The 26,625-nt window shown below is 41.1% G+C and overlaps 1 protein-coding gene across 2 annotated transcripts in view; it reads left to right on the top strand.

Annotated features, from left to right (window-relative positions):
• Positions 1-26,625, top strand: part of LOC136428308 (uncharacterized) — a 110,866-nt gene that overhangs the window by 2,469 nt on the left and 81,772 nt on the right. The window contains exons 5-35 of one of the 2 annotated variants that reach the window (XM_066417708.1): positions 155-350; positions 487-649; positions 1,045-1,217; positions 1,396-1,494; positions 1,850-2,048; positions 2,411-2,554; positions 2,850-3,013; positions 3,308-3,476; positions 3,590-3,973; positions 4,363-4,530; positions 4,953-6,126; positions 6,386-6,560; positions 6,906-6,993; positions 7,221-9,431; positions 9,844-10,017; positions 10,384-10,536; positions 10,961-11,529; positions 11,895-12,112; positions 12,561-12,739; positions 13,311-13,459; positions 13,674-13,862; positions 14,124-14,292; positions 14,772-14,912; positions 15,078-15,242; positions 15,562-15,738; positions 15,855-16,093; positions 16,541-16,719; positions 17,036-17,364; positions 17,952-18,185; positions 19,625-19,795; positions 26,080-26,566. In XM_066417708.1, the coding sequence (XP_066273805.1) occupies positions 155-350; positions 487-649; positions 1,045-1,217; positions 1,396-1,494; positions 1,850-2,048; positions 2,411-2,554; positions 2,850-3,013; positions 3,308-3,476; positions 3,590-3,973; positions 4,363-4,530; positions 4,953-6,126; positions 6,386-6,560; positions 6,906-6,993; positions 7,221-9,431; positions 9,844-10,017; positions 10,384-10,536; positions 10,961-11,529; positions 11,895-12,112; positions 12,561-12,739; positions 13,311-13,459; positions 13,674-13,862; positions 14,124-14,292; positions 14,772-14,912; positions 15,078-15,242; positions 15,562-15,738; positions 15,855-16,093; positions 16,541-16,719; positions 17,036-17,364; positions 17,952-18,185; positions 19,625-19,795; positions 26,080-26,566 (9,429 nt within the window). Of the gene's footprint in view, positions 1-154; positions 351-486; positions 650-1,044; positions 1,218-1,395; positions 1,495-1,849; positions 2,049-2,410; positions 2,555-2,849; positions 3,014-3,307; positions 3,477-3,589; positions 3,974-4,362; positions 4,531-4,952; positions 6,127-6,385; positions 6,561-6,905; positions 6,994-7,220; positions 9,432-9,843; positions 10,018-10,383; positions 10,537-10,960; positions 11,530-11,894; positions 12,113-12,560; positions 12,740-13,310; positions 13,460-13,673; positions 13,863-14,123; positions 14,293-14,771; positions 14,913-15,077; positions 15,243-15,561; positions 15,739-15,854; positions 16,094-16,540; positions 16,720-17,035; positions 17,365-17,951; positions 18,186-19,624; positions 19,796-23,062; positions 23,212-24,228; positions 24,323-24,452; positions 24,571-26,079; positions 26,567-26,625 lie in introns of those variants that run through there. The other variant, XM_066417709.1, reaches the window with a different exon arrangement.

The following is a 26,625-nucleotide window of genomic DNA, read 5'->3' on the forward strand; positions in this document are numbered from 1 at the left end:
GTGTTTCCCTGTTCCTTGTGCTGACTGTGTTTCCATGTCCCTGGCACCAACTATATTTCCCTGTCCGTAGTGCTGACTTTGATAGTTATTGACCTTGGCCCAATGAGTTTGAAATAGAAAATGATGAACTTTTTCTTTGTTTCTTTCCAAACAGGGGCTATATTGATGTCCATGACATGACAGTGGCTGATGGGTGTAAGTTGTACCTAGCACCCTCAGGTGGAACCAGGCAGAATAACAGCCTCTCTGAGCCAGGCACCTACAGGTTTGACTCCCTGACTGTGGCATATGGTGGAGAGGTCACCACTCCTGATGTTGTCACAGATGAAAACAAAAACATCACTTTCCAGGTAAACATTGTATTGCACATTCATCCATTTTGTTTATCATCATGTACATCTTACTTGTATATTCCAAATAGTGCCCAAAGTATGTATGTTCACAGATTTGCTTTAAAGATTTCACATTCAAATGTTTTCTTGAAAGATTGGCAAGCTACACATCCAAGGTGATGGCCTCCTGCATGCTGTACGGTTGGACATCACGGCAGCAGAAGTGGTTGTTGATGACCTGGGAAGGCTGGTGGGGGACGTGCACGAGATGCCGTGCGTAGACGGATCAGGCTCTGGGTCAGGACATGGCAGCAGCGGTAGGGTATTTCTATAGTGGTAACAGTAGATGTAATGGTAGCGTCTTTTACAGTATGCTGTTGAAATACAAGGGTTAATATCCTAGATGTATCATAATGGCATTTGTACAATGAAAGAGAATGCATTGATATGAGGTAAAGAAGATTTTCTTCAATATCTCACATTACACTACTTAATCTGTATTTCAACTTCTATGATTGTTGTAATCAATTTACAGAAGCCATTATGATAGTAAGTGAGAGTGTTAGTAACGTTACATGTACTGACTAGATGTAATAGATCAGAGTCTGAGACTTCTCATTTAAACTATCCAAAATGTTGCTTGTGGTAGACTCTAACTTTGTGCCTGCCATACCAATAGTTTTTCATGGTGATGATCTTTGTGTGTCTGTAGGTGCTGGACATGGTGGCAGAGGAGGGCGTGGCTCCCACTACAAGACTACAGGCAGTGCGTTTGGCCACTTGTTTGAACCTAGCAATGTTGGGTGCAGAGGAGGTCACTCTAACCCCACATATGCTGGAAAAGGTGGTGGAGCAATCATCCTGAATGTAACAGAAAAACTACAGGTACACTGATTCAGTATTATTTTATCCTTAATTCTGTCCTTTAACTTATTAGCTGTCAGGTTTTACAGACGTGGCTGTTAGGAATTTTTTTATACTTAGCCCTCAAAGCTCAATTGTTTGAGCATTCTTCATAGTCATGATTGAACTGTTTCCCACCTCTCATTGCCCATGTGTGCAGGTGGATGGCCTGATCAGTGTGGATGGAGGAGATGCTGAGAACAATGCAGCAGGAGGCGGAAGTGGAGGCAGTCTCTTCATTCATGCAGAGTTGATGCGGGCAAGTCATCATTTCCAAACTACTGATCAGATTTTATTTCTATGCCATTATGGAATGTTGCATAACCTTGCTACAAAAGGTCAGAATTCATAACCAGCCTAGGTTGAGAAAATAACAGATAACCAATGTGAAACCTTGTCAAATTCATAATCAGAGGTCTATGACATCTGTATTTTTCTTTGAGATGATGCCCTTTTGCATCATGCAGTACCTGTTTTGTGGACATCTTCAATATGCAGTCATGTATAAGCACCATGTATGTCCATGTCACGTGTCTGAGGTGTAGTCTCCCACAGTCAAACTGTCAGAATGATTATAAGAATCGTAAGACCTGAACACCTTGTTCCATCACCAGGGTTACGGTGTTGTGTCAGCCAATGGAGGACAAGGACACTCCTACTCGAGCTATGGAGGAGGGGGAGGAGCAGGTGGACGGATTGCTGTTTACTTTGCCGTGAACCGCACCTTCTCAGGATCCTTCCAGGCCTACGGAGGACTTGGAGGGACCTCGGCAGGTGTCGGGGGTCCTGGCACAATCTTCTTTTACCATAAAGGTGTTCTATCATGTCCTGTTTATCTATTGTGAAAGGTGAAATTTCAATGCCAGATTGTAAACATGAAGAATTTGTTTAAAACTTACCATTGTTAATAGAAAATCTTTGTCTCTACTACAACCTTCATTGTGTTCAAATGGCAGATCATTTAGGACATGTGATATTCTGACATCAGCAACTGTCCTTTTTATTTGTTGTTGGTCCATTTCTTCATCAGACTGTCCTCTGTTGTGTGGATGTTGGTCAGTTAGTGAGGTAGCTGGCTAATTGATTGGCTGGATGTTATGGCTGTAGAGTTAATCCTTCTTGCTGGTTTATTTGTTTGTTTGTTCGAAACATGATTAATTGTTGAATGTTTGCAGTGCACAATCACACAACTCTGCTGCTCCACAACAATGGCAATGGGCCCTCTGAGGAGGAAAACTCCATTGAGGACTATCACGACCTGTCTGAGGATGAAAGCAGGGCATGGTTTTTGCCATTTCATGGGGAACATGAGTTTGCAGGTTTGTACATACCTATAGATGTAAACTACTCTTCCAAGCCAGCCAAACACCTGATACTTTATTTATAAATTCAAGCATGATAACATCAACAACCTTAGTGAACCTTGGCTTTTATGTAAGAGAAGTTGAGATATTCCTGCCCTAAATCTATTGTACATTTTGTTATATGTTCAAAGCTTCATGTTCATTTCTCTCAATCACCTTTCCTGACATACAAGCTATCAAAAACTAAATGCCATTTTTTTAGTGCAGCAGATCTCCATGACAAGGATCTTTCTTGTTCAACCATGCCCAGGTGATCAGAACTACTACTTTGACGAGCTCCAGATCTATGGGAATGCCCATCTGGCTGTCCTGACAGATCCCCCAGACCAACCTGCCACCATCTTCTTCCAAAACATGATTGGAGATCGAACCGGGGCCATCCATGTGGGCAGCAACCAGAGCATGGACCTTCAGGTGAAGAACCTCCAGCATGCCTTTGTCATTACTCAACGTGCCTGTTGCATGGCTGCTTTAACTTGATATATGTCCCTATACATGTATGTCCTGGTGTAGAATGAGGTGGCTTTTGTTCAAAATTATGGTGTTACACTGTAGCAACTGTCAAAGTAGCTGCTCAACTTTTTACTTCAGATTATTGGCATCTGTGTCTGCCGTTTTTCATAGCAGCCTAACTCAATATATATTGTAACAAAATAACAATACATGTATATACTTATTAGTACATGTAAATATATGCTCATCTTTCAGAGAGAGGAGATTGACCTGCCCTTCAGCGTGCATGTGTACCAGGGTGGCCACATTGGAATGGCTCCGGACACTTTTGTCCATGGGGTCAGCATCATTCTCAATGGTGTTCTATCCCATGTGCTGAACTTGACCCTACATCATGATGGACATTTCTATCTAAACAGACATGGTAGGTGCCATACCTATTTGTTTAGCCGTTCTTCGTTGCAAGCCAATTGTGATTTTGAATTTTACTATAGCCCCTTTCATGGCAACTGTTGTTTTTGTTTGTCTCTTTTCTAGGCAGAACAGCAAATGAGGAAGATGATGAAGGGCTGTATGTGTTTGATGTGGTCCATGTACAAGACCAAGGATACGTTCACATGATTTCAGACCCTGTCAGTGAACATGGCATCACGTTCCACACCAGAATTCTGCACATAGATGGCGGAGGACTAGTGGAAGGGACGCATTTGTATGTTCACTCCGAAAATATCACCGTCGATGATGGGGGAACGTTGTCCTCCGATGGGCAGGGATACTCGGCTGATGATGGGTCCAGCCTGAACCCAGATGGTTCTTATCGCAGGGGACTTCACGGCATCATCAACATTGGTCTGGGCTCTGTGGAGAGCTACAACGCGGCCTCTGGTGGTGGACATGGGGGGAGTGGTGGCCATGGGAAAAGTAATTTATCATCATCTGCAATTGTTATCAGACTACTATTTGAAAAGGATTCATACCATTTCCCTTACTGCATATTTATGCATACTGTAGCTCTTTTTTTATTGACCTGTTCCCTGGACCAAGCATCATGACTATATTGACAAAAATATCAGTAAAAGAATTGCACATATGCTTGACGTGTGCCTTTTGCATGCATTCAGACCAGTGCAGCATCACAAATAAGCTAGGGTATTGTGTCGTCCCACAAACCAGTGATATTTATAGTTCTTGATATTTACATCATGGAGTCACTTTGCATTTATTGTAATTTATTAGGTTTTGTTGCAATTACATCTTTTGAACTATTGTATATTGTATTCATAAATTATGGTTCATCATGTTCGTTGTAGACACTGAACGAACTGGACAGCCATATGGGGACATCTACGAGCCTGACCAGTTTGGCAGTGCAGGAGGGGGAACAGACAGTGGGTCCGGTGGTGGAAGGATCTGGTTCAATGTCACCAACACCATCCACATCGACGGCCTTGTATCTGCCAACGGTGGTGATGGAGATGGTGAGTGTTCTCCTTGTACTGCTTCTTCTTTGGACGGGGTAGGAGTGTGAGACTATTTTGATATCTAATTTAGTAAAAATAGCCAGCGTGCCCCTTTACAACCTGGTGTAACAGGCCAGAACACATCCTTGGCCAGATTACATGTATATCCCAATTTTTATATTTTGGCCTTACACTACAGGTAAGGGTGGCAATAAATTATGATGAAGGTTTATCCTTAAGATTTCCGGTTTGATATGCTGAGAAAAGTTATTCAATGCAGTTTTTTTGGTTTACTGTCTCATATTTTTATTGATTTATTGTCTCATTTTCTGCTTACTCTACAACCAAAGATGTACATGATTGTATTTGCTTTATTATTGTGTCAGAAATAGCTGTAATCTAAACAACCTTTCACAGATGCTGCCTACATGTACTTTCAGGGTCCAGTCCGAGTGGAGGAGGCAGTGGTGGGAGCATCTGGATGAACTGTCACCTCATCAAGGGCTCAGGTGTCATAGCAACCAATGGTGGAGCTGGCTCAAGTCACAATAGCTATCCAGCCGGGGGAGGGGCTGGAGGACGGATAGCGCTGTACTTCAGGGATAATGCCACCTCAACAGGCTTCTCTTACCAGTCACATGGGGGGGCTTGTGGTGATGACACCCCTGACTCAGAGTGTGAGGGTGGGGGACCGGGAACCATTTTCTTGTATCACCTGCATCATGAACATAGGACCCTCATCGTTGAAAATGGTGGACATGAACCTAGAAAAAAGGCCATTGACTGGGACAATCTTGACAAGGATGGCTGCCGAGGATGGATCCTGCCCGACTCGGGGAGACACTACTTTGCCAGCTATGGACACGACTACCACTTTGAGGAATTACAAATAGATGAAGGCGCCCACCTTGCAGTCCTGTCACCAACACTTTCATCAAATGGCACACACTTCTTCCAACAAGCCTTGTACGATGAGAATGTCTTCACCTCCACAGTGCCATACAATGTCTCCATGTTCTTTCAATACATGATTGGAGACCGGACAGGTGCAGTACACATAGCAACAGGGCAAGAGGTGGAACTCCATCGTCCTGAGATAGACCTCCCCTTCAGCGTCCACGTCTACTATGGAGGGTATTTAGGACTAGCACCTGTCACAGAAGTCCATGGAGTGGAGATTCATCTGGCAGGTGTTCTTGCCCATATACAGAACCTCACAATCCACCATGGAGGCTTCCTGTGGCTCCAACATGGAGGAAGGACACTACTGGAGGACTTCAGCCACTACAGCTTCCAGTTTGTTAGGGTACAGGATGACGGAAGGCTAAATGCTACCACTGATCCTATCGTCGACCCAGGAATTACTTTTATAACTCAGGCCTTCTTTGTGGAAGGGGGTGGTATCATGCACGGTACTCGACTCACAATACTCGCTGAAAACATAACCGTGGACTCAGGCGGTAGGATTGCAGCAGATGGATTAGGGTACCACCCTGTACACAGTAACGACACCCACGGACACCTGTCCCTCCATGGAGAGGTGAACCTTGGGATTCCTGATGATGTCACTGGGCTAGGGTCAGGAGCAGGACATGGAGGAAGTGGAGGGAGAGGGTAAATACATGGATTTCACTTAACTAGCATCTTCATATATATGGCAGGGTCATGTCAACTTCATGGGTATATGACACAGATACAGGTTGAAATGGAATAGGGGGCAAGAATATAAAGTTAGCATGAAGCTTGTTTCAAACTGATTCTTATTTACTAACTCTTGCTGTCCCAGAACCAATGAAAACAACATTTTCAAGATTGTTATTGGAATTGAATGCAAGATTTTTATCTAGACATACCATTTTTTTCATGATGACAGGACTCTCAATGATGGTCATGGAGCAGGGTTTGCCTACGGAGACTTGTATGAACCGTACGTCTTCGGCAGTGCTGGAGGACATGGACTGATCATCAATGGCAAGCGAGCCTATGGTGGAACTGGTGGGGGAGTGATCTGGATGAATGTGACAGGGACAATTGATATTGATGGAGAGGTACATGTAATGTTACTTAATCTCCTATTAGATCGAAGCTTGACAGATGTAGGAATGTGCTACAAAATATGCAAGACCATGTAAAACAAATAAGAATTAGAAGGTATGAATAGTAAAAAACTCACTCTCAAAGAGACAAGAAGAGGCCAAACCTATGTATAAGTTAGAGTAGTTTTAGAACAATTGTTTTAGAGTATTATTAGAAGTCCTGTCAGTGTCATTATATGTACTTTACCACAAATTTTGTATCTGTATGCCTGTACTTAGCCCAATGGGGCATGAATGTACAATAAATAATTATTATCATTATTAAATAATGATAACTGTGTATTACTTGTGCTGCAGGTTACTGCAAACGGTGGAGAGGCAGATGGAAATGGAGGTGGAGGTGGAAGTGGAGGCAGCATCTGGATGTACTGTAACATCATCAAAGGTACCTACCATGGAGAATCTTACATTATATCAGCGCATGTTGTGGAAAAGAACAGTATCACAGTTCAGTTGCCATGGGTATCTTGCTCTTTGGAAGTCAATAGTTTACGTGACTGTGCAATAAATCTAATAGTATTTTCAAGGCATGCTATTGGCATAGTATAGGTACATGTGTACATGATAGACATGGAGAACATCCTTTCTCAAAAGGTCTCTTTTCTCACCCAGGATATGGTCGCATTGCTGCCAATGGAGGCCGAGGCTCGAACCACTCATCCTCACCCGGAGGGGGAGGGGGTGGTGGCCGCGTGGCCATCTACTTCATCAACAACCAAACAGCAACAGGATTCAACTACCATGCAAAGGGTGGGAGGGCAGGGGACCAAACTCTGGCTGAAAATGGTGGTGCTGGAACGGCTTTTATCTACCACATGGTGTACACACACCGAACACTCATCATCGACAATGGAGGGTTAGAACCCATGGACAAGTTCCACATCATTCCTGACTATACTGACTTGACAACCGACGGTTGCCGCACCTGGATCTTACCACAATCAGGCCAACACTTTTTTGCCAATGGTACCCATGACTATCACTTTGAGGAGTTGCAAATCTACAGCTCTGCCCATCTTGCTATTCTTACCCACCCAGTCGGCCTCAATGCAAGTCTGTTCTTCCTGTACATGATTGGTGATCGGTCTGGAACAGTGCATCTTGGCATGAATCAAGTGATGGACCTCCATCGTCCAGAGATTGACTTGCCGTTCAGCACACGTGTTTACAGTGGTGCTTACCTTGGCCTTGCACCAATCACAATGATCCACAATGTCAGCATCTGGTTACATGGAGTACTGGACCACGTGGAAGATCTTACACTGCATCACAATGGCCTCATGTCTCTGGAACATGGAGGGAGGACAGAGGGCATGGAAGCAAGTTACTACAACTTTGACATTGTCCTTGTCCAAGACAATGGCACAATCAATGCCATTACATCAACAACCGAGGAGCCAGGAATCACTTTTTACACCAACGCAACCGTCATTGAAGGTGGTGGGAGGTTCCACGGCACACGCCTCAGGATATATGCAGAAAACATAACGATAGATGATGGTGGACTTCTAGATGCAGATGGAACTGGATTTGCCTACTCAGATTACAACAGGACTGCAGAGATCAATATTGGCATTGGGCAGACCAGTCCACAGGGTTCCTCAGGAGGTTGCCATGGGGGTACTAGCGGCCGTGGTGTCGGCACACCTGTGACCGGGACTCCATATGGGCACCTCTATGAACCATTCCTCTTCGGCAGTGCAGGTGGCGGTGAGAGAGCAGGGGGACGTGGCGGAGGAGCAATTTGGTTCAACGTCACGGGTGTGATCCAGATTGACGGTGAGGTCAGAGCAAATGGTGAGGATGCCCACGAACGTCATGGCGGTGGAGGCAGTGGAGGAAGCATTTGGATGAACTCCCACATCTTTCGCGGGCGTGGCAACATCACTGCAAACGGAGGGGCCCAGTACCACGACCAGGGGACGGGTGGCGGAGGGTCGGGTGGCCGAATTGCTGTGTACTTTCGTGAGAATATAACCTACATTGGAACTTATCAGGCATTTGGGGGTTATGCAGAGTACAAAGCCAGCCTTACAGCTGAGCAGCAGGGAGAAGCCGGGGGATCAGGGACAGTATTTCTGTACCACCTGCACCACGAACATCGCACACTGCTGATTGACAACAACAACCTGAGGAGCAAGAATGTTGGCCCTATAGCCAACTATTCCGACCTCTCTCAGGATTCATTCAAAGCTTGGATCCTTCCCCAGGCTGGTGAGCACTTCTTTGCTGCAGGGAACCACGACTATCATTTCGAGGAGCTACAGATATATGGCAATTCACACCTAGCCATGCTAACTGACCCTGTGGACAGAGGAGCAACCCTCCACTTTCTCCACATGATTGGAGATAGGACTGGAAGCGTCCATGTTGGGCCAAACCAAGTCATGGATCTGGAACGGCATTTCATTGACACACCCTTCAACTCCTTTGTCTACCAGACGGGATATCTAGGACTTGCCCCTGACACTGAACTGAACTCTGTATTTGTCCATATTGAAGGGACCATGGACCATGTTCATGACTTAGTCCTAATCAATGGGGGCGAGCTGAGGTTTTTCCTGACAGGTTCAACAAATCAGATGTCTAGGCTCAACTACTGCTTCAATGGCACTGTTACAGTCAAGGCCAGGTCTGCTATCAATGCCAGCAGCCCCTTCGCTTATCCTGAGCAGTACAACTTGACTGCAGGGAAGTTGATTGTGGAGGGAGGTGGAGTTGTTTACAGTAAGAACATGAAGATCCTGGCAGAGGAGATGGAAGTGGATGATGGAGGACTGGTGGATGCCAGTGATGGAGGATATCTGTCTGAACTTGGTCCAGGTGGGAGAAGAAGTTGGATTCTAATAACTTTGAAGGAATTGTTAAGTGCAGCTATGAAATCTGCATACCTTGGTCAAATGTTAAAGGCGTAGCTGCAATTCTGTGTTGATCTACAGAAGTGTAATCTGTACCAAAGGTACAATGTACAAATGTATGTACAAACTTTAAGTTTTTTTTCATCTCAGTTTGTTCAAACAAAATCCAAGTGCACTTACTAATAGGTACCTCTTGTATTTTGTGCCTCAGTTTCGGAAATAAACAATTTTGCTGATGAAACATCAGTGAGTGCATGTGATGACTGAAGCATGTGGGCTCATCTGCTGAGTTCTCGAAGTTTGTGAATTCACAATAAAAAAATCTGTCCAAGATTATTACTTGTCAGTAATGATTGCTGTTGATTTCCCCCCTATAGCCCCAGGAACCCAACATCGTCTTGGCAACAGTGGCGGTAGTCATGGTGGCATGGGGGGACGTGGAGGTTGTGGAGGGTACAAGACTTGTAGGCTCAGAAGGAACCTACCGTATGGCAACCTCTTCTACCCAGCTGAGTTCGGCAGTGGTGGAGCGGGAGACAGAGGAGGCATCGGTAACAACAGTCTGCTGCTTTTATTGTTCTTTTATGTACTGTTGTTTTCTCCTCATAAAATGGTACCACAAACAACTTCTTATATTTTCATGATGTGGACTTTTACAAAATAGAAAATTAGCAAAACAAATTGTGAATCATTATACTATGTACATGTAATTCTGATTTGGTCTTGATAGATGGAAATATAGTGTATACAATCATGTTGTTTGTTAATATCTTATTCCAGCATATTTCCTCACTGTTATTTGCTTTGGTTATAAATTACTGACATTCGTGTATCATAGTCGGAATACTCTGATGTTATGATGATTAATTTCATAGTTCAAGTGTCTAATCAATGCCAATGATCATGTTATCCGAAAGGTGGGGGCATCCTTGATATAGAAGTGAAGAGGATGCTGAAAGTGGATGGAGACATCACAGCAAACAGCAGAGACTTGTCTTCCTCTTCAAGTCTGAATGGTGCCAGTGGAGGCAGTGGTGGCAGCATTCTCATCACTACTGGTGCACTCACAGGTCTGTGTGCTAGATATAGGGACATAGTGTAACCTTTAGTGACTTTGCTTGTGATATGACTTTGTATGCCTATTGAGGAAAAGCCAAATGGCCTTCAATAATGAAAAAAACACCAGCTTCTTCACCAAAATGTTGTTATGAATATTTTGTCTTATTTCACAGTTAATTACATGATTGTGCTTGCATGTTATCATAATAATCACGTAACATTGATAAGTGCCTGGGGACTAGGCCAATTCTGCACAGAAGTCTTCAACATTTTGTGCAAACCCACATTATAAAGACCAGTAGTTTTCACTGGTGAGTTGGTACTCTCAGATGAGTTTGTGTGGATTCAAGTTTTTATCATAAGACTGGACCAGGTATATTCCTTATGTACTAGTAAAGGTTAAAATTTTGTATTTTGTGTATGTTAATTGTTTAGGTGGACATACTGGACACATTCAGGCCCTTGGCGGTGCAGGAGACCCTTCCAATGGTGGAAGTGGTGCAGGTGGACGCATCGCAGTCTACTTCTCCAACAACATCACGCACGCATTTTACGCAGGGACCTTCGATGTCTACGGAGGAGACGTTGGAGCTTTAGCTGAGTCCGGAGCCTCTGGAACTGTTTTTCTGTGGAACAATGAGTCAGGGAACACAACTCTACGTGTGGACAACAAAGAAAGAGCATCCACCAATCACGAGATCTCCAACATTGGGGAACGTTTGGATCTGGCACCAGAGACAATTAGCAGAGTTTCAAGTTACACATCACGCGGTGGAGTGTCCGTCACCTCAAGTGCAGACTCCTACCGGTGTTGTTATCCTGGCTATTACCACCTAGACTATTACTGGCTGCCATACCTGTTTGATCAGACTTTCCATACTGATCAAACACAGTATTTCCTGGCAGAAAGCAGTTCTGCGGTGTTGACTTTTGACCTCAACAATGTCTACTTTGTCAACACCATTCGTGTCTTCATCAACTGTGTATGTCAGAGTAAATTCAAGGTAATGTGATCTGAGAACATCATTTTCAAAGTGGTGGATACATGTATCCTGGCAGGTAAATGAATGTAGATTACATGTAATACATTGTGTTTATCTTGTGAGTGTGAATTTTTAAAACAGTCTACTTTCTTTTGATAATCTTCATTCTTATGTAATTATCATTTTAATGATATATCATGGGAAACTATAAAGAAACCATGATCATAACTGAAATAAAGTGAAGTCAATTGTTGTTGCTAAATATCCTCAACAAAATGCAGAGTTATTTAGTTAAAAATGGCATGCAAGCTTTATGTCAAGTTGTTCTAATGTGTGCTGAGAACGTTAAATACAATGTAAGTTATGTGACATTTTTATCATTACAGGTTGAAACAGAGAACAACACCATAACAACTGCTGTGACTAGTGACTATGTACTGCCCAGCAGTACCTGTCACCAAGGCTCATATGTAAACCTACCTGTCAGACGTGAGGCTCAAACTGTAAGACTGTATGTCACGGGGACATCGGCCTGCCATGGCAGCAATCATGCTTCTCTGTCAGAAGTGGAAATCTATGTCAATGGCCAGAACTTACATGACAGGTATGTATATGTGTGACATGCTTCTTAAGTCATAGAAAGAATATAAAGTTGTTGCATTGTAGTTCGTATCCTATTTTAGGTATTAGATTCATTTCCAAAATCCTCTGTTTAGCTCCTTAGAGTGAATAGCTATTACAGAGATTTGATGATAGTGATTGTGATATCCATCGGCAAGTATATGATCACTGTCTTGCGAATGATATGCTTTCATTTTATTCCATTGCATTGAGCAACTGCCTGAGGTATTTATTGTCAGTTTTGTTGCACTCTAATCAAATGGTTTTTGTACAATATATATTTGCTGTAGTTTGTTTTTAGGCTTCAGTTCTGCTTAAGGCTGCTTGATATTCCATGTCATGTGATATTTGGGAATTTGGGAACAAAAACTTGCTTCTTTTGATGGGTAGACTCCATAAATCCCCAAATCAATGTGTTGATGATTTTGTAGGTATCGCTATAGAGAACTGGACAGTGCAAAGACATGGATTGAGCCAGACTCGGGGACCAACCAGTACACGTTTGACCAGTTACATCTGCTTGGAGATGCAGAGCTGGCGGTGATGCCAGGGAATGGACTCACCACTCCAGTAAACATGCAGATCAACCGCCTACATGGAGACAAGACTGGTCAGTACTCCACTCACTGGTAGACCCACATCTTTAAATTACCTTTTCTATCTGATCTACTTTCTTAATTGACAGAGGTAACTGTTTAATTTGGCACCACATGTACAACAAGCATCAGATTTTGTTTCTCCATATAATGGGGGATCCATAACATTGTAGATTTAAAAGGAACTAGTGCCTCTCCTTGGTGCTGAAAGACATTCACCCTAACAGTTTCGTTTTGAATCATTTTCATATTGACTCAGTTTCTTAACTAGGTTCCTGTTGGCCATTCATACTAACACTGCCTCTCTGCCATGTTTGAATCACACTTACATGTAATATTGTGATAGATTGCTTGGATCATATTCTCTTTGATTCGGTTTTCAATGAAATATTACTACCATGTGGGGCATTTCAACAGCCATATATATCATAACAGCATAAGTCAAATAAAGTTATTCTTGTTCAACCAAACAAGTAGCCATTAGAGTATTTGCCATGGATTAAAATAACAATCTGAAAACAAACTTTCTTGAATATTGTATACGGACAGTGAAGAATCATTATGATACTGTTTTGACATTTTCAGGCTGGCTACATGTTGGGTACGAGCAGGACTTTGCAGTTGATGTGACAGATCCTGACGTGCCAATTAACACTTACGTCTATGAGAAGGGAGAACTGGAGTACCCCAGCAGAGCCTTCTTTTACCAGACAGAACTTCGATCTTCTGGCAAGGTAGGATGTCAACTCAAATTGTTACAAAGGAAAAACTTACATATCAACATAATCATATGATTTTTTGCATTCTATTTATTGTATTAACGGGTTTGTTAAATCAAGACTTGAGTGTATGTTTTTTCTGGTAGTTTAAGAATTTTGTGAATTGTGTCATATAAAAATCTAAAGCTAAGCTATATTTTGTAACATTGTTATTTTTGTATTTTTCTAGATCCGAGGCATAGACGACCTGTATGTGTTTGATGGTGGGTCAGTGTACGTCGATACTAATGGCAGCATGGGTGCAAACACTCCTGGACACATCAGCCTGTCTTCCCTACATGTTCAAGATGGTGGAACATTCCAAATGTTCTCATATGACAAGCACATCGGCATGGACATCCAACTGACCAATCTAACGGTAGGACACTATAGCATAGATTGTCCTAATTCAACCCTTTACATGGTGCACAGGCCTATGATATGTTTCCTAATTAAAGCCTATGCTAGATAACTAGGACTTGTTTTTTGACAATTATGAAATTACATTACTATAGATCTTGAAGAACATGTATTGACCTACATGTACTAGATCCATTGTGCATTCCCATATATGGCAAGCAAATATGTGACTAGTCCAGTCCAATAACATTAACATGTTGAAATATATGTGTTGCTTCAGGTATATGGAGGCGGTCATCTCGTGTCAAATGATCGGTTTAATGTGACAGCAGAACATCTTGTGGCCATTTACTCTGGTGGCAGGATCAACCTTGACCATGGAGGCTTTGTCACCAAGGGGACCAGAGAATCTGGTTTCGAACCTTCAGAAGGACCTGGCCAGGGTTATGGTAGGATGTTTTTATATTATATGATTAATATACATTGTTTTCATTGGACAGCAATAGAACTTATTCATATGTATGTTCAAACATTTATGGCCTTCATAAATACATTTTGTGTCCTCGGGATTTTTCTGCCATTATTTTAGAGGATGTACATGGCACCAAATTGTAGTTTTGGTAAGGACTGGTTTTGTCTCTGTGGAGATATCACATTGCAGATTCTGCTAGCTACTTGAAAAAGCATCATGCTTCACCCAAACAGAGAGTGACACTGCTTCTGATCACCTTTTCTTGCCTTGTCTGATATAATGAGGATTTGATGGAAGAAAGTTATGAATTTGGCACTTCATGCATACCAAACATGAGATTTGTCTCACCATTTTGTTTTACATTCATTAAAATCAGTGATTCTACATTCATTGAAATCAGTGATTCTACATTCATTGAAATCAGTGATTCTAATCAACACCATTTTGACTATCCAGGAAACTCTGTAGGAGGAAGTGGAGGTGGCCATGGTGGCAGTGGAGGTCGTGGTAAAGGTCAGGCCAATGTTGGGCTTGCCTATGGATCCATCTACCAACCTGTAGACTATGGAAGTACTGGAGGATATGGCAGCAACTATGGTGAGTTTAATTGGGCTACATGAACAATATCTTTCCCAAGCTCCAGTTAGTTTTTTGTCACATATCTATCTTTTTCTTTAATAAATGTAATTCAGAGGCTTGTTCCTTGTTTAACTACTAGTAGACTTTGTGTACAAGCTGACAGTACTGTGCCCTGCTTCACAGGACAATTGTATTATGGAGACAATGAGCATGGCAATGCTGTTGTGCGGAGAGGACTTGGTGGGCGAGGTGGAGGGGCACTGAAAATAACCACCAGACACTGCCTCATCGATGGGAGGATCACTGCAAATGGAGAAAGCATTGTTGGTGTTCATAACAGCCTAGCTGGTGAGAAATTTCAATTGATACTATTATCAGCTTTTTCAAAGATTCACAAGAAAATCAAGTTATCTATGTCCTTTAGTAACTGTTATACAATGTAGTGTTTACTAGATATTTTGCCAACAAAAGTTCATGTTGTAGGAGTTGTTCTGATGCACATATATATAAATTATTGTTATGTATCTTTAGGCACCCATGTGCATTGGCTTTTAGGAACAGTCACAAACACACATTTTCATGTAATGTCATGCTTTTTTTTTACCTCCATCAAGGAGGGTCTGATAATCTCCTAGATTTACGATGCACATGTATGTTCTCGTTGAAGGTGGTGGCTCGGGTGGAAGCATCTGGCTACAGTGTGAAGAACTGGATGGATACGGAGCCGTCTCTGCCAACGGTGGAACTGGCCATGGCTCTGGTGGAGCAGGAGGTGCAGGCGGACGTGTGGCCATCTACTCCCAGAAACTACGAAAGTTTAACGGCACAGTCACAGCTTATGGAGGTAAGCAGATTGTCTTCACAATATGTACATGATTAAATGCATAGTCTAGTATATGATGATTATATTCAGCTTTCATTGGTGTGTCAAATCTATATATCTTTTCGCTCATGATACAGGAAACAGCAACTATGAAGTGGGTGGTTCTGGCACCGTCTATATTGAACATCAGAATGCCTTGCAAGAAGCCCAGCACAAGACCCTGAAGATCGACAACAATGGCATCCCTTACCCCCACGCAGCAACATACCAGCATGGTGACCTTCGTGACCTGTTAGATGGGTCATATGAGGACATCAGCCGATCCGGTGGCATCACCTGGCTTTACCACAACTCACACAGCTATGTCTTTGATGAGGTACAGTATATCTCTTGAGTGATAATTGTAGATAAAAGGAAAACAGAATTGTTTGTTAATTTTTTTACCATTCAGCTTGGCACATACTGTAAAGAGCACTTTTTGCCAGAGTGGCGTGCAGTGCACATTGTGTGTGGTGAGAACTTCTGGGTTGGAAATTTCTCTCAGTCAAAGTCTTCATGGTTTTTCAAATTGTGTGTTTGTGTTTCAATATATGCATTAACTGGGAAATGGATGTTATGAAATTGTTTCTGAGAAGGATAGTGCACAAAATTGTCTTTTCACTAACAGTCAAAGGTCATTTGACTTTTGTTGTTTGTACGACTGCTGTGTCATTATTATTATTAACATAGTCCAACTTGTTGATGACTACATTAGTTTTGAATGGTGACTTATAAGCAAATATTTATTATATTTACATTATTTCTGCACTGTGTGATGAAACAGCTGCACATCCATGGCAATGCCCATGTGGCCATCCTGAGCAACACGAGCACAGATGTGGTGGAGGTGCAGGGAGGCAGGTTGCTAGGAGACCGTACAGGCGTGATGCATGTTGGGAAGAACCAGACTTTTGGATTTGATGATGTTGACATCTATCTACCGGTGAACACCCAGCTCTACAGGTGATCCTTCATTTTCTTTATATGCTGTTAATCCATTAAATTTTGATATTGCGCGGTTGGTAATTCTAGCCATTGGGGGGAAAGGGAGTAGTTCACAGCATTTAATTTTAATGATGGAAATAAAAATCACTCTCAAATGTTAATAATCAAAATGTTTGTGATCATGATGATATTTTAACTGTTGACTAGTGACCGTTGAAGTAGCTAGAAGTTACTGTTAACAAATAAAAAATTACAGTAATGTATCTTGTAGTCAGTGTCCTTTGCCTTCTTTCTCTTCTACCTCATGTAATATTGTGCTGAATTTCATCCTTAGGTATGGCCATCTCGAGTTATCTCAGCGTCTCAGCATGCGGGAAGTTTGGATGGAAGTCAACGGCACCATTGCCAACATCGATGACTTAACTGTAGAGTCAGGTGGAGAACTTCATTTGTGGTCCTATGGCAACACCAGGGGGAAACCCAGTGGTTCGTATGAGTGTGCCAACATAAGTGTCCGGGCTGATGGAAAAATGGAGATGCTCTCGGTGAAAAACGACAGCAGAATGGACATCACTGTAACAACACTTGTGGTTAATGCAGGAGGCTACGTGAGGACAAATGATCTCAAACTCACAGCTGTGAATGCAACCATTGATGTAGCAGGTATGATACAGATATATTGTAATTGCATTATGTAACATTCTATACTGTATTTTATGGGCCCCAGTTTTGTTTGTTCATTTGACTTTTGCATGTAATGCAAATGTGATCATTTGAATTGTCTGCCAAATACATGTGTACTTACACATGCACACCTTTTCTTATTATGAATAATCATTTCCCTTACATGTTGAAACCTTCATTCTAAGAGGCTATTTGTAGTTTTCCAGATGCTTTTCTTTGCTGACATATCCAACGCATTGTAATCAGGATCAATGACTTAAAGTTTCAAACTTTAAAAAAACAATAAATGAAAACCTGGTACAAAATGGATGCAAATTTCATTTAGCATGCAGTAAAATGCAGCTCAAAATGATGCAAACCGTTTTGTAGAGATTCCTACCGTCGGCTTTCAAAGATGTAGTGTGTTTCTGAGATAAGTTTTCTATTCCTCCATGGTGCTGAATTGCTTTCCATTGGCAATAGGATGATAATCATGCATACTACATTCATTAAAAGTGTTTTCTGTCAATGAGTGTCTTCATATGACTTAACTGACACTGAAAACATGTGATTTGGACATTTTCCAGGTGACTTCCATGCGGATATGTCTGGCCACTCGGCAGAGGAAGGCCCTGGAGCAGGGAGATATGAAAGTTACGGGGGATCACATCGTGGATCCGGTGGTGGCCACGGAGGCCGCGGTTCCCGCTCCTATCGTGGGATATACTCAGGGTTTGCCTATGACTCCATGTGTTCACCACGTCTCCCTGGCAGTGGGGGAGGGCACGGGGGCAGCGGTGATGCTGGAGGACGAGGAGGAGGTGTGTACACCAAAACTGTGTTGTAGATACAGCTGGATTTGGTATCAGTAGTCATATTAAGCAAATGCAGAGTTTTATCTACAATATTATAATGTAATAATCATAGACCCTAGAAATCCCCACAAAGCTTATTTGTAACTGACCCCATGCAGATTAAGATGTTATTAGATAGTATTCACAATTGTTATTGCTTTTAGGCTTTTGCTTGAAATTTCAAAATGGAATAGTATAGACACTGTATTGATGTTGTTTTAGAGAGTGATGTGACACTCACACTTTTTTTTCTGCTTTCAAACCGAAAATGACAACTAAGACTTTTTAGATAACGCTGGGTAACATAAATTCGGGATTTTTCCGATAATGGTTTACTGAAATCAATCTAGCAGAACAATAAACCATCCTTTTTTTCTATTATTCTGTCAGTATCATGTACTATCTTTGCACTAATCATATATATGGTAGATTTTGTCTCTAGTCGTGCTGACACCATAATATTTCAACTTGAAACTACCGTCCGCCGCACGCACGATGACGGTGCTGTCGGACAGGGGTGTACATTAATTCGGGAGAGAAGATTCGTCTTCAATATCTTACCGCTAATTACATTTTATACAGCAGCTATTTGTTCCATCCTTGGCTTGAGGAGAGTGCTCTGGATATAGACGTGTCCAAGTAAAAAAATACACGAAAAAACGGCCGTACCGCACACATCAGGCCCACGGGAACAACCCGTGTGTTGAGTCCATAGCTATAGAACGTCAAAGTCGACATCCACCGTCATGGCAACGTGTACATTATTCATGGAAAGTTAGCCGGATGCCGTAGCATTCAATGATAATACTACTATGTCCATGTATTCCTTGTTGTGTTAGGAGCAAACTTTGAGGAAAATATCGTCCTCAGTCCACAATCACACGCAACATTTAGACAAAAAAGTGTTCCTTACAAACCTTTGTCGTCTGCTTGACAACAGGATTCTGGGTAATGATATGGCGGCGGGAAAATACACGTGCCGTAGGTTGTAGCAACAAAGAGGGGTTTTGATGATTAATCACACTTAGAGTCCAATTGCAGGTCAGCAATTTAAAGAAAATAAGTTGTCTTGTAAATGATTGTGTTTAGCAGGAAGCGGATGTGACATTTGTCTTATAAACCAGCCGACAACGATGTAGTGTGATTCTCCCACGAAGCCCTCAGACTGTTCCAATAAGGGACGGAGAGTTTTTGTCCTCGTCGCCTTCTAATGCATGCTTATCGAAGCTTTTAAGCCAGTGTTCTGAATACGTTAGTCTGTCAAGTTTGCATTTCTAGCGGTATTACTGATGTTGCATCTAGCACATATCCCTAAATACCCCGTTTTCGAAAAATCCCGAATTTAAGTACCCCACAAATTTATGTTACCCAACGTTATATGACTGTCACATTATTTTGGTCTGTAGGAGTGGTGCACATAGATGTCATGGACACGTTCCGGGTGGAAGGTCGTCTCCATGCCAATGGAGAGTCTGGGACCAGGTCAGGAGGAGGAGGGGCAGGAGGGAGCATCCTTCTCACCGTGGGACACCTGGACGGGACCGGCTCTGTGGAAGTAATGGGTGGTTCTGCACCAGGTAACCAAGTTGGGTTTGAAGGTGGATAGTTGTTGTAACAGTTAGATGTGCAAGAGTTAGGTGTGACAGGTCGTTCACTGACAGTGTAATATAACCAACTGCTACTGCGCCGCGTGCCTGCAAAGTTGGTGTGTTACATTAATACGCCAAAGGGCTATGGATATGGATGCAGTTCCAAACAGGTATTAACCATGTCACACATGTGCATACAATTTGACCCTAGAAATATTGTTGGATTTAATTTTGACATTGTGTTGTAAATCACTTCAAAGTGATTTTACTGGATGATCAAATATTACATTCAGACATAAATATGCATCTGTCTGGTTTGGATTTATTTATGAAACCACAACGATTTTAGAACCCAATGATCTGTGTTGGGCCACCATGTTCAGGTTCTTCACTTTGTGATGTCTGGTATCAGAGTGAAATGGTAGATTAGTTGGCAGAAGTTTTAGTTAACTATGAACCACACATTACTTCAGCCTTTTTTTGTATTTCCAACACTAATCTCAGTGGATGTAAGCTGATCTCAATTGCAACTTCTGCCATGCACTGCAACTTGCCAGGAGTGTGGCAATAACTGCCATCGGTTGGGTGGCAAAAGTACAACTTTAGCAGAAGTTATGATAGACCTCTATGCATAACTTTTGATACAGGGCCCACCCTGTTTGCAGAAGTAGGCAGAATTTGAAGTTACAAGTGGTGCCAAGTCTATATACTTCTGCCTGCAGGACTGGGAGGTTGGAAGAAATACACAGTTGGCAAAAGTTCAGTGATGTGAACAGATAACTTCTGACAGTAGACAACTTTTTAGAATTAACATCAATGTTCATACCACATTCTACATTATGTTCATACCATTGAAAGATGTCACTGTTTGGGTGTGCTCAGAAAGAGTTCCCACACAGAGATGGTCATGGTTCTGTACCTGGTACTTGAAAGCGAACATCTACATTTGTATACAATTTATTAGGTAAAAGGGTATGGGCTCGGAGAAGGTGGCTTACATGTAGTTTGCAAAGTTGTCCTAAAAAAAAGCTATGACACAAAGACTGCAGGTCATTTCTAACCAGTCTTCTTTATCTGAATGAAGATGTTCATTTGTATACTGTGTATGAAGCATGTATATTTGTGATAATTATGATAATGCCCTTTGGGGTTTGCAAATCTAACCATTAAATCATATTTCACTTTCCTCTAGGGAATACCTTTTCTTACCCAACAGTGATGACTCACAACCTAAAGCTCAGAACGAATAATGTTGCATATTCTCCGAGTGTTCATCCTTTGACGTTGGAAATCCTTTCTGACATTTGTAGAAATTTCTGCACGTTAACAACAGTATCTGGATTTAACACAATTGGGTAAGAACAATTAGATAACAGTTACTACATTATATTAGTCCTACATGAAAGATGTGATCATGATATACTGTTGATTTCTTATCAATGTACAAAACAGAGCGTCAGCAAACAAAAGACAATATTGTGTCTTTAGAGTCAAATGAAAATCTTATGAGGTCTTCTTATTTTCTAGAGTTTGATTACACTGTTTCATCCCATAGCAATGACTATGTGATACTGTATTCTTTTTGTATGTTGACTGCACAGATATATGTAGAAAAGTATCTTCTAAGCTACCGTCTATCACATGAAATGTGCTATGTGTCTTCCTAATCACGATTCCAAGATAAGTTTATTTTTCAACATGCTCAATGTCAAACTTTAGGACCACATTCACTCGAACCTTTCCTGCCATCAATTTTGGCCATCCCAGGCAGCTTCGACTTACACTTTTAGGAGATGACGGGATTGGATTAAACTGGGTAAGTTGATGTATAAACTGCTTAATATTCAGTCCATTTTGCTTCCTAACTTTGAAACTAAATACATTTCTTTGATGTAGATATTACATTCCTTGCAACACTTTTTCTTTATAGATAAGAATCTTCAATGCTTATACTGGGCAATACTATCATTTTACCTGCCCTCACAATGGTGTCCACCGTTGCCATTTGTCCACGGACCCCAGTGAGGGTAGGCCACAACTTGTCTTGGACTCTGATGGTTAGTACATGACATCATGATTGTATATTTTTAGATATAATTCTAAGGTTGTTTGTTCAAGTTGCAACCACACTTAGCCTTTCTCTTTGCTTAAGAATGTGTAAAAAACGTTTAGGTAAAGTTGCATAAAAAAGCATCCAGAAAGTGTACTTCTTAGACTAGTTTTCTACTCACTAATCTTGTGAGTAAACTAATTTTAATTTCTGTATTCAACAGCTGTTTCTTCTAACTTGTACCAGAGTGAGGTAACCACAGCCTTGACTGGGCAGACATTTGCTATTCCTAGTGGAGGGATGGTAAGAATATTAAAATTCAATTATGAATTTTCTTTTCAACTGTAGTTAATATGATGCATGACTGTGCAATTAAGTGTTCCCTCTTTCTAGCATGATGTTCTGTCCATAGGATCTACATGCAATGTTACATGAACAAATGCATTGTACAATTGTCATGTATACATGTAGCTCAGTCTGTTATCTTTGTTATAAAAGATGTCAGGAATGGCAATGTAAGAATATAGTGCCATAAGAAGTATAAACTAATCATGACTCCTTTTATTCTTTTACACTCTACGTCTATCCATTCTCTCTTACTTTCACATCTGCCCCTATCCTATATCTTATGGGGTCACCAGGCTATATGAAATGTAATTTGTAGACCAGTCATCACATCACAAAATAATTATGACCAAAAGCATAATGCTGCAGACTAAATGAAGGTAAATTTATATTCTAATCTGAGATCCCAGAACGTAATATATGTTTGATTTTGTCATTCTTCCATCAGGTGCAGTCAAATGACCTTGAACTGCGCTACGTCAATGTAACAGTTGAATCTTCTGCCCATCTAACTGTGGATGAAGGTGTATCAAGGCAGGAGGCTTCTGGTGGTACGTGTTCTGTTTGACATGTTTCTATTCATATTTAACTTTGATTGTCACTGTGATAACAACAGTATTGGATTTCAATATGTTAAACTTAATGTTATGTTTTAACATTATGTATAGTATCAACTTACTACATTGTAGTACACAACATATTTTCAAATATGGGTATATTATTAGAACGTCAACACTTATTAATTCATTTTTTAATAGAAATACATGTATTATCATGACAATACTATGATAATGATAATAATGCCCTTTGATGTTTACAGATCCAACTATTAAATGATACTTCACTTTCCTTTAGGGACTACCTTTCTTTACCCACCAGTGATGATTCACAACCTTACGCTCAGATTGAATGAAGCTACAGATTATCCAAGTCATCCTTTGATGGTGGAAATCTATTCTGACCTTTGCAGAAATTTCTGCATGATAACAACGGGACTAACAGCAATTAGGTAAGAACAATTAGATAACTACATGTACATGACATTGTACATTTAAGTCCACATAGTGGTTACGATATGCAGTTGAAATTTTCTAAAACAACCAAACCAAAAGTATCAGCAAATATAGTTACTGTAAGTATGTTTCCAGGAAGCACTGTCCAGCGGGTCCACACTGATGAGGGCCATCACTTAGATGTTAATCTTAACAAGCACGATCCCAGATTTCCTTGGTCTACCTCTGTTGCCTGGTAACTGCACTTTGGTGTTGAAGTTGATGCAGCCACTGGCTCGTTCAACATGTCCATACCACTGTAGTTGATTCGACTGCAGCAAACAAGAGACAAATGATGTATTTAGAGTCAAATGAAAATGAAAGTCATCTAGAGTATGATTAGACTGTTGCGTCTCATAGCAGGCTCGTTCGTTCTCATTGAAATGTGCAAAATGCTGTTGCCTTTCTTTACAACTTGATATGAAGCAAGTTACAGGCAATGCTTTCTTCATTTCCCCACAACACCTGTGTCCTTGAATGTTTTAAGAAAGATGCACCACAGCATAAGTATTGGTTGAAATTGTAGTGGCAGGTGGGATTCCACCCCCTAAAAAATAGCTGTTGCCAGAGAGGACATGAAGAATAACTTACAATGCTTCAAAGAAAAATCAAGCTGTCATTTTTGGGGGATCATCAATGAAGACGTATTCCTAAAAAGTATGGGAGGTATACAATGTACCTGAAAAATGAGCGCTCATCTGTTTTTCGAACCTGAAATCGCTATTTTGCACATTTCACTTGAAACGAGACAGTAATGATTCTGTGAGCCTGCAATAAAATACATTCTTTTTGTGCTTTGACTTATCACAGATATGTAGAGATAACTTCTTTGCAGGTCCCACCCGCTGTCAAACATACAACAATACATGATTGTATTAATTCATGTACCGGTTAGTATTTTGTGTCTTTCGTTATCATGCATCCAAGATGAGTTTATTTTTCTTCATGTTCTATTTCATTCTTGGTTATCTTAGGACCGAGTACAGGCGAGCCTTTTCCGCCATCAATTTTGGCGATCCCAAGCAGCTTCGACTTACAATGCCAAAAGAATTGCTGGAGCTGGACTGGGTAAGTTAACACATAAAGTCTTTATTCAGTCCATTTGGCTTCCTAACTTTGAAACTTAAACAGTCAAATTGAATACAAATTGAATACAGTTTATTGATTACATTCTTTGCAACATTTGTTTTTTTTATAGATTGAAGTCTACAATGCTTATACTGGGCGATACTACCATTTTTCCTGTCGCAGCAATGATTGCAAGTTGTCCACTAATCCCAGTGAGCGTACCCGACAACTCACTTTGGAATTTGATGGTTAGTATATGACATGACATGATTGTGAGTTTTGACTTGATGTAGGGGAAATATGAGTAGAAAATATATAAATAAATGAATAATTCAAGGTTGTTGGTTCATTGTAACAAGTTGCTGACAAGCCTTTATCTTCCTTAAGAATGTGTTAAAGGTAAAGTTACATGATGTGAATATCTAGATTTGACAGCTCTCATAATGCAAAAAATAGGTAAATTACATATATTATAATACATAAAAGATTGCTTTGTTTTAGAAAAGATTCTGATCGTTAGAGAGACATATATTATTTAGAGATTCATGACTATGTTAGCCTGTTTTTGTAGTTCTATTTAATTTTTGTAGTCTGTAGACCATACCAAAGTCACAGACTTTTTGTTGTGTCAATAAAGCTTCATTTCATTCATTTCATGAAAAATCAGAGTGCACTTCTTTCTTGTTTTTAGTCACTAATCTGAGCAAAGTGATTGTTTCATTTCAATATGTATTATTCAACAGCCATTTCATCTGAATTGTACCTTTCATGATTCATTACCAATGGAGTGACATCAGCAGGATTCTTCAGTGGTCAATGATGCAGGCGTCACATCTCTCATCATTGTCTTCTCCCCCTTGTCTCTCTTGATTATTCATGGTCATCCAAAGTCAGGAACACAGTGAAGAAAATATCCTTTTATGTTGTGTTATGGTACTTTTTCCATTTGTGTCTCCCAGGTAGGTGGTCATATGAGATTTATTGTCACTGCCTTTATTGTTACTGACAATAGCCAAGTGTTTCCCACCTATTGAAGGATTGAAATAGCACAGTACTTCTAATGTATGTGCCATAGCCAATTTGGGAAATGTCAGGAGTTACTATTACAATGTATTATATGTATCACATTGTTATGGTCTTGTGAACAAATCTGCTAACTAACATCTTCAGCAAGATTTGTTACAGGTCATAGTCTAAGGTATCAAAGCAGCTGGGCATTAACTTTGCCCAGAAGGCTAATATAGTACTATGTTCTTGGCAGCTTTTTTGTGTATGTGGTTGAATAGCATAACTCAAGAAGCTATGAATGGATTGTCATGAATTTGGTATGTGGTCAGGACATTCAGCATGCACAGGCATATTAGACATTGATTTTGTGTTTTTACTGTTGCAAACTATGTACTTCTGCCACCCTCCCAGAACCCTTTAATTTTAGAATTTACTATTCCACTGTATGAGTCAGAACTTCTGCCAACTTCTGCCACCAGCTCTGATGCTGGAAAATGATACATGTACCTGAGAACTAAAATAAGCACAGGACCTTCGCTGTTTTCAAAGCAGTGTCACATTTGATGGTGAACCAGGTTTTTAACTTCACATCCCAACCCATGGTGATTTGGGGGAACATTTGAATCAGTCAAGAGGACTTAATTGGACATCTTAGATACTGCTGTCATTAAAATGATCAATACATGTGTCAATTTGACTTTTGGGGGAATAGTAATGCAACAACAAAAAATTACCTTTCTCTTTGACAGGCCCTGGATATGGTGGTGCTGGATCGGGTGGGCGCATTGCTGTTTACTACAGAAACAACTACACCTATGATGGGGAGTACAAGGTACACGGAGGTCAGGACAAAGCTGGACATGCTGGCGGTGGCACAGTTTACATTGAGGGTATCGACCACAATAACCTTACCCATCGCACACTGCGAGTCGACAACAACCAAGAGTCATCCCCTGAGCCACGTGTCCAGGAAGTGCAACAGATCTCTCTAGCCGGACCTACGTTAGCTGGACACATAGAGTTTGTGTCTTATAGTGGAGTGACTGTCCAAACAACAGGTCCTGCATACCATACTGGCACTTCTCCTAATATCTATTGGTACTCCTTGTCTAGGATTCAAGCCCCCTCCTCCAGCTCTTACTACAGAAGCACTACAGGGAACCCCACCATCACATTCACCCTTCCATTTACCTTGTACATCGACCATCTCAGGATATTCCCAATGTGCATAGACAGGTGAGATAGAGTACATTTAAATCAACCCCAATTTATACTTGCCAGAGATATCATAAAAC

This window comes from Branchiostoma lanceolatum, chromosome 2, assembly GCF_035083965.1.
Source record: "Branchiostoma lanceolatum isolate klBraLanc5 chromosome 2, klBraLanc5.hap2, whole genome shotgun sequence".
Taxonomy (NCBI): Eukaryota; Metazoa; Chordata; class Leptocardii; order Amphioxiformes; family Branchiostomatidae; genus Branchiostoma; species Branchiostoma lanceolatum.